Raw genomic sequence first — 8,054 nt, 5'->3', positions numbered from 1 at the left:
GAGAGAGAGACAGAAATGAAATGTTATATTAACGTCTTCAAAAGGCCATAATGACCTATGAGACCCGAAAAAGAGAGAGAGAGAGAGAGAGGGCACAATCCAACAAGCACAAATGCACTAACCCATCGCAGAATCTTGCACATGGTAATCAATGCATGCCAAGGATGCACTTCTTTTGCACCTCTTTGTAAATAAAAATTTGTCCTAGTCCAAGCTCGAAGACTCGAGGCTTGCACTAAACCCTTTGTTGAGATCAAAAGAAGTCCAGCCTCTGATAACAAACCATGCTGAAATCTGAAGACATTGAATGAACTAGGTTGACGGCAGCAACAGCCTCAACCTCTATATTCACAAGGAGTTAAGTACCCTTAATCTTCTATTTCCTTACACTCACAACCAAGAGGTCACCTAGGGCTTAACATTCACCACTACCAAGGCCCTGTTCTGCTTCTCAACAACGCTCTCGGTTGCTTTGAAACTTCCTGTGTAACAGCAAGCACCTGCAAACAATAAAACATGCAGCGAATCACAAATGAAAAAGATACCATAAGTCTTTAATCCTACATGCATCCTTACATGTACAAATGCAACAGAGCCCAAATGCTCGAGGCGCAGAGCCACATAAATTCTCACATGCACAAATGCAACTGTGGATTAGCATAATTGTTAAGCTTTCATAGCCTTGAGAGCCGAGAAGGTGAAGTGCAGACAAGGGAGAAGATGAAGACTTGTTTGTACAGAAGAAGTCGACCCCAAAACCAGAGAATTAATTTTACGTATAAGAGACTACATGTATAGATAATTCCAAAACCATGCATCCTAACCGAAAGACTGCACCTGAGACTGCATTTGTTCCTAGCCACTTATCTCTATGAGATGAGTCCCACACCTCATATACCCCTGCCCCACAAGCCCGGAGTCCCTCCGTCACTTGTATGACTAAACCCAACAATAATATAAGGGCATTGTAAAAGTGGCTCAGAATTTGTAAGAGAGCACTTGAAGCATAGTTTTGAGGCACATTCCATGTGTAACGAGCCTTTTGAATGCCTGTACCCCTCATGGAAGCTCATTCTTGAAGCTTGTCCAAACATGGGGTACTTTCTCCAACACAATGCCATTGCAACCACAAAGTGCAGTACCACTCACTGAAAAAGCGCAGAAAGGCTGCAGTTTACAAGCCCAAGTGAATCCAGGAAAATCCCAGATTCACCTTTTTTTAAAGGAAAGTGCAAGTCCCTTGCATCTCGATAGACTGAGTAACCGGCCAGGTGAAGCTCCATAGAAGGTGTGAATGTGAATGCTTCAATTTTTTTTAAAAGAAGAAATCCATACAGCCCACCTCTCAAGCCTCAAGCTTGTGTAAGGTATAATTTATGAGGTCAGACAGGCTAGGAAGCCGAGATGCAATGAACAGAAGCCTAATATAACTTGGTTTGTTGCATGGCAAGAGTTATCCAACTCAAACTTGTTTTGCACCTACAAGCAAATGGGCAACCTAAAAGTACCAATAATCTGATCCCTTGTACAATACTCACCCGCATTCAGAGTAGCCAACTAGTTGAAATTGACATGCTTCAGTTGTATAAGGACTTATGATAATTGTCTGGGTAAGCGAAACATTTCCCCTAACATGATTTAAAGCACCCATCAAAAGCAAAAACATACCTTTTTTAACTGTCTTTCCGCAGTCTCCTGTTCAAAAAAGGGAAAAAAAAACTTGGTCAACAAACACAAAATGACCTGTGTCAATCATAGTAAAACTTAATAAAAATGCACGGGTGATTGGCAGGTATGCTAACAGAAGCAAGCATAATAGCAGCCATATTCTAAATTTGGTGAAAGGCTGAAGGACTGGGTAGTCAGTATAAAATGTGCAGTTTAAGTCCCTGCAATGCATAGTGTATGCAAACATTGGTATGAAACATCGGTAAGTATGGCTTGAATATCCCTGGCTACCTGTTTCTGCTTGAGTTTCGTATTCTCTGCCCTCAGTTCAGTCAGCTCATTCTCCAATTCCACTGTGTAAGCCTGGCGATAATCAAAGAATCACAATCAGTAGGAGTCGCATGCATATCCATACACTGCAAGAATGCCACAAACCTGCTTACGAGCACGAGACCTTGCAGCTGATTCCCTGTTTTTTATCATACGCCGTTGCCGCCTCTCAACAACTGTTTCTAGCTGTCCATCTGCTAGTCTTTTCCTTAAAGGCGCATTCATTCCAGAATGATAAACTGGCGATAAAGGCATGCTTCCTTGACTTGTGCCCGTACCATCTGATGACAGAGGAGACTCTGCCTTAAAAGTGGGCACAACTAGGCTCAATGGGTTGTTAAATCCAGCATAAGTAGTATTCGCATTCAAGCTTGCGGCTATCCCTCCACCAACAGGTGGGCCTAGGCCACCCAGACCAATGGGTGCAGCAGCAAGACCAGCATTGTCTGCCTGCTTTCCACTACTAGGGCCAAACATTTCTTCGACACCAGAAGTTGGTGACTGTTTGAGCAACCGAGTGTGCTGCAAGATTCCACCATTCTGGCGCTGGTTTATAAGGAAATCTGTTGGTGGAAAAGCAAACCGTGAAGAGTCAATTTGGGATGGTTGCTGTGACTCAACTATATTACCTGCAAGCACGCTTGTAGGAGATGAGAACATGCTGTTGTTGGCAACAGTACCAACACTATCCCCAAACTCGGATCTTTCATTTCTGTGCATCCCCACACCTCCCCCAAAGGAGAAAGAACCCCCAGCTGCCATATTTCGCCCAAGGTCTTCCTCTGGAACAATTCCTGCTTTCACCAAAAAGTCCTCCAATGTCACTTCTTTGAACGTCAACTCTCGCTGTTTTATTGACATTTGCGAGGAATCTGCTGTGTTCAATGGTCCTTGATACACGCTATTCCATATCTCATCCACTGTCTTTCGTCCTAGAGCACCTCTAAGGGATAAGGATCCCTGTTTTTGCAAGCTTTTTTGTTTGTGAAGCCCTGACACATCTGCAGTTCCCATAGCAGCTGCCATGGCTTGACCCTCTTCTGCTGTCCATATGTTCTTCAGGAGCTCCTCCATGTTCATAGACCCAAAACTCTTGCCAGGCTCACCAAGTGTGTTTTGAAATTCCTCCAGAGTAAGCGAGTAAATGGATTTTTGACTTGTGAGAGGTGTATCAACAACAGGAGGCAGAGGACAGGGTTGCCGTGAAGGGCCAGCACCCAATGGGCTTGTTGAATTCATGCAAGCCATGGAGTATGCTTGCCCTGGAAAAGAGGATTGTGTCTGGAAACCCATTTTGTCAAACCAGAACAAAACTACCTTCAAACTGCAGAGCTGTGCAACTTGACCACCTTCAGCTTATGAACAACTTTTGGATTTTCAGTAAAGATGAAGACAGCAAGAAGCAGTTTTTGAGCATCGCATTCTTCAAAAGAATTTGTGAATGTTTTGCTGCACACAAGGACGAGTAAAAGCTTGTATGTTAAACGAACAAGCTGAAAAGTGCCACTTGAAACCCCTACAAAAATGTTGTGACACGGCATTAAATATTTTATTTGAGCATGAGACTAACTGAAACTTTATATTAAAAGGAAACAAAGGAGGCTATGCATGATTGATAAAGCTCAAATAAAGGATCCTTGAGTGCATGGAACAAAAACTATCTGCACATGACTGGGAAAAAAACTAAATAGGCATGCTTAAATAAAACTTTCTATGAATTATATAGACTTACGTAGTATGAAAGGTAAAATTTTATTTGTTTACTTATTTGTGATCAAAATGTTATTTGCTCAGAAAGCATAAAGTCAAAAAATTTATATCCTTTGTTCTTTTATTGAGACATCAGTCAAATATATCTTGAATAAAACTTGTATTTATATTTATTTACATACATATATTCACACACGCACACACATACATGTACACAAAATACATATCTACACCCACAAAAAACAACATACATATACATATGCATGTATGAACGTGACATCCAAGTACATTCAATGAGTTTTCAAGGATGCATTGATCATAGAGTTTTCCAAAATGCCTCAAAAACCACTAAATGAGTCAGATTGAGACTAACTATTAAACACCCATGGATCATGCGTTAACCGGAAGATTCCTCCTAGTTGAAGCATCAAAGGCCCATGCTTATCAAGCAAACAACTGTTCAAAATGTAACAACTGTTCAAAATGTATCCCAATGAAGTGAAGGTATTGAGAGTCCAAGTATCGTAGAATTATATCATGTCCCAAGTCCGTGATCCTAAAACTTCTCCAAGGTAGCCATTACCATATAGTCAATCCACAATAATGCTACCTCAAATTTAAGTCTCATCTTCTAGGTGAGGAGTAGAGCTAAGAATCTCTTACGAATTCTCTTGAATCCAGTACACCATCCACCTGCAGCAGACATCAATAGCACATCAATGCGCTCCTCGGACTAACCCAAAGCATCGTCTACTTCAATCTGCTTACTCACCATGTGGACCTTACAATCTCTGAATGCAAGCGAGTATGTAACCCGAACCCCCTCTGAAGCCCCGTCCATAGCTCATGAGTCACCTAAGGTGAGAGAAGATTGTGCAAAACCCACTACACGTCACCTTCCTTGTTTGTCGATTCAATACTCTGAAGCTGTCCTCAACAAATTTGACAAGGAGTACCAACTTGTAGATCCCCTTTAGTGAAAGAAAGGGAAGACCAAAGCTAGGTACAAAAAAAAACCCATATCAAGAAGAGCTTCCTCTTTCGTTCAACATAAGACTGAGCTATCTATGCCATGAAAAGGAATAGTAGTTATGTCGCAGTGTAGGCCAAGGCCAAAAATCATAAGGATTTCTTATACAAGTGGGAAATGTGCCGAGAGGCAGAGTTGTTCCAATGTCCAAAGATACCTTCTTCGGATCACCTTTTGTCACATGCACACTTAAAAGGTCCAACCTTAAGGGAATTGGCGCTTTATGTGTGACCAAAAAAGTCTTTGTATTCCCTACATGGGAGGGCAAGGGACTTTCTTCTAGGGGATGAGAGAGAAAGCCACACACACACACACACACACACACACACACACAAGCTCCCTTTACACAAAGGGAATGAGGGACACATGTCAGCTCCCTAGGCCAAATGCCCACAAGGTGTACCCAATTCCTATTGGATGGCCTTGGAGGTGGGACCAATGAGAATTAGCCTAGAGTAAATCTAGTTTAATTAAAAAAAAACCAATAAAAGATGAGAATTAAGTCCTCTAAGAAGAACTATTGGACAGTCTCCCAAGGGGTCCTCAGCAGCCCAATGGCTTGCCTGATTTCTATTGGCTAGGAGGCAAAGGGGTCCAATGAGAGTTTAGTTTAATTATTAAATTACCTAAAGCTCTCACAAAAGGGGAAAGGGGACACATGTCAAAAGGCTATCACTTATGCTGCTTAATAGCCATTGGCTTTGACTTGGGGAGGTCCAATGGGGAGCCTACAAGAGAAAATAGCAAGAGGGCTCGCCAAGAGAGAGAGGGGGCTGATTTTTGCAAGGAATTATCACACACACACTAAAAATCTCATGTGTGAAGAAAGAGAAGACTATCTCTTTCCAAGATTTAATGGAGATCTCATCACCTACTCCAAGCTTGTGAGATAGAAGCCTACATCGACACACTCTTGGCTTGTGGATGCAAATCCAACCAAGAGCCAAGCTTCAATGTATGCTCATCTCCTCTACCAAGCTAACTACTAAGCTAAAGCTATGCTAATATGAGTGATTATGTGAGGAGATGTACATATTTCTCGTAAGATACTCCTTCTTCCTCTCAATCTACTCTCATACCCTGCTAGCTCTCACCATCTTCGAAGGTGTGTGAGGTCTTGGGTCTGAGAACGGGGATAATTAAAGTTGTGTTTACTAAGTGTTTTGCTTAGTGCATGAAGCTTTCATCTTCATTGCACTAGCTAGTCTTGAAGGAACACAAAGAATTGTATTGTACAATGTCTCTCTTGATGGGAGAAACCATAATACAAATCCTTTTTGGAGGGGGAACCGGCTCCATGCAAATCCGGTCCTCAATTGTTGTCAATAGCTTAATTTCTCTCTCTTTTGAAAGTATTGTTGATGCTATCTAACTAGATGTTATGCTTTTTGTTTCTCTCTCCACCCAAGCACTCTTGTAATTCTCATTAGAAATCTATTCTAATGAAATGCCCACTATGTTCATGCTAATTTCCTCTACACACAAGTTTCTAGGCCATTAAATGTTACATGAAATCATAGTCGTCCTCGACTATGAGGTAGAAGAGATAAACCCTTAGTCATTAGTCAAAGTATTTTTAGCGGGTAGAGGATCCCTTTTTACCCTACAACATCATTCCAAGATGAATGACTAATCCATTTGGTGCTTGGAAGACGTAGCTACCGCAAGCATGTCTACTCTTTAGTCCATTTCATTCTGCCAAGTAGAGTGGCAAATTCTACTTGGTGTTTGAGAGACGTCGTCATCACAAACATGACTGAAAGCATGCATATGACTTAAATTTGTGCACAATGAGAAGAGAATTAGTGTTATAAGACAAAAAATTGGTCGTTTGAAAGAAATTTGTACATTTGTTTACTCTAATGTAGCATTGTAAGCATTGACAAGGTTCATACTATCCTTAGATTGTATTCCTTGCATCCATCTAGCATCTTCAAAAGGATAATTTTTGAACTTAATAAGATACCGTTGGATAACCTTACCGTGTTGTAGTACCTTGTCTTTATGCCAAAGGATAGCTTCGGGTTGTAGCACCTCTTCTTTGTCTTCGATTTCGGGAGGGTCTTCACTAATTAGTTCACTTGGTGGCTCTCCTTTCTCTACAAGAGGTTGTGTGCTCTTGTGACGCTGTTAGCGACGGAAATACACTGGGTTTTTATAACCCCCAGCATCGCTAAAACCGTCGCTATGAGCATCGCTATATGCGTCGCTATAAGCGTCGCTATGAGCGTCTCTATATAGTGACGGTCATAGCGACGGTTATAGCGACGGTTACACAGAAGACTATAGCGACGCTCATAGCGACGCTACAGAGCCATAAATAGCGATGGTTATAGCGACGCCCGAGAGAATTTTTTTTTGGTGACAGGGCATTGAATGCCCTGCCACCCATCAACCATATTGTACTTGATTCACTTTTTAAAAAAAGTGCAAGGGTAGATAATAGACCCAAAATAGTCACCCACAAGACGCATTGTTTGCAAAATTGACAATTGTACACATCATAGGCAAAATGAATTGATTGGCAAATGTAATAATCACAATTGTACAACATCATAGGCATAAAGAATTGATTGGCAAAAGGAACTGCGGTGACAAATGTAATAATATACATGGTTCAAAAAGACGTATAAAATCCGTCTCATGATACATAAGCTATGAGAAACCCTAAACTAATGCTATCTAGCTACAGCTAAACTGACGTCGTCTAGTCAGACGTCTCATCGTGTCTAAGCGGCGTATCTGTCGGATTCTGCAAAAAAAGACAATAAGACAGCTTTCAGTAAGTATAAACATATAACGACATTTATAAAACAATACAAAAAATAGAAAAGAGTAAACCCTAATACTAACCATGCCGCCGCGAGAACTGAGAATGTCCATCAGAGCGTTTAAGCCTTTCCTGCCTGCGTACTCGCGCTCGTACGGTGTGGGATCACGTCCTGTCATCGACCACTGTCAAAACATACAAAGATTTCATTATGTTAGAATTAAAAAACTCATAAACCCTAAACTATCGAACATAAAGAGCAATGCGAAAACACTTACAAAATCGGCCTCAAATGATGCCCATCCACCGCTCCCCAAGTGGTGCGAGCTCCCTGCCTCTACTCGCGCTCTGGCTGCATCCTTTTGTTGCTTCCACTTGTCGGGATTCTCGCGTGCTGCTTTCTTCGCATTCTTCCAATCTTCTTTGGCCAGCCAATCTGGCCTGTTCCACCCATTATTGATTGCTTTTTGCACTTCGGAACGCTTGTGTTTGCAGTATTCGCGCATTCGAATCTTCATCAGGTCTTCATTGAAGAGCTGATCCCGT

General features: G+C 41.6%; 1 protein-coding gene across 1 annotated transcript; it reads right to left on the bottom strand.

Annotated features, from left to right (window-relative positions):
• Positions 1-152: 152 nt before the first annotated feature.
• LOC147416530 (ABSCISIC ACID-INSENSITIVE 5-like protein 4) lies at positions 153-4,401 on the bottom strand. Its single transcript, XM_086508281.1, has 5 exons — positions 4,372-4,401; positions 2,104-3,447; positions 1,960-2,031; positions 1,669-1,695; positions 153-500 (listed from the first exon to the last, which is right to left on the bottom strand). The coding sequence occupies exons 2-5, from the start codon at positions 3,289-3,291 to the stop codon at positions 429-431; spliced, it is 1,359 nt and encodes a 452-aa protein (XP_086364407.1). The 5' UTR covers positions 3,292-3,447; positions 4,372-4,401; the 3' UTR covers positions 153-428.
• Positions 4,402-8,054: the final 3,653 nt, after the last annotated feature.

Source organism: Adiantum capillus-veneris, unplaced genomic scaffold (genome assembly GCF_014529385.1).
Source record: "Adiantum capillus-veneris isolate H3 unplaced genomic scaffold, ASM1452938v2 Hic_scaffold_849, whole genome shotgun sequence".
Classification (NCBI taxonomy): domain Eukaryota; kingdom Viridiplantae; phylum Streptophyta; class Polypodiopsida; order Polypodiales; family Pteridaceae; genus Adiantum; species Adiantum capillus-veneris.
The sequence above is the reverse complement of the archived record's forward strand: the minus strand, read 5'-3'. Positions and strand labels throughout refer to the sequence as shown.

Coding starts and splice junctions, on each gene's coding strand:
- LOC147416530 (XM_086508281.1), bottom strand. CDS start 3,291: ATGGGTTTCCAGACACAATCCTCTTTTCCAGGGCAAGCATACTCCATG. Junction 1,696..1,959: donor CGAAACTCAAGCAGAAACAG/GTAGCCAGGGAT, acceptor TTTTTTGAACAG/GAGACTGCGGAAAGACAGTT. Junction 501..1,668: donor CGGAAAGACAGTTAAAAAAG/GTATGTTTTTGC, acceptor TATTGTTTGCAG/GTGCTTGCTGTTACACAGGA.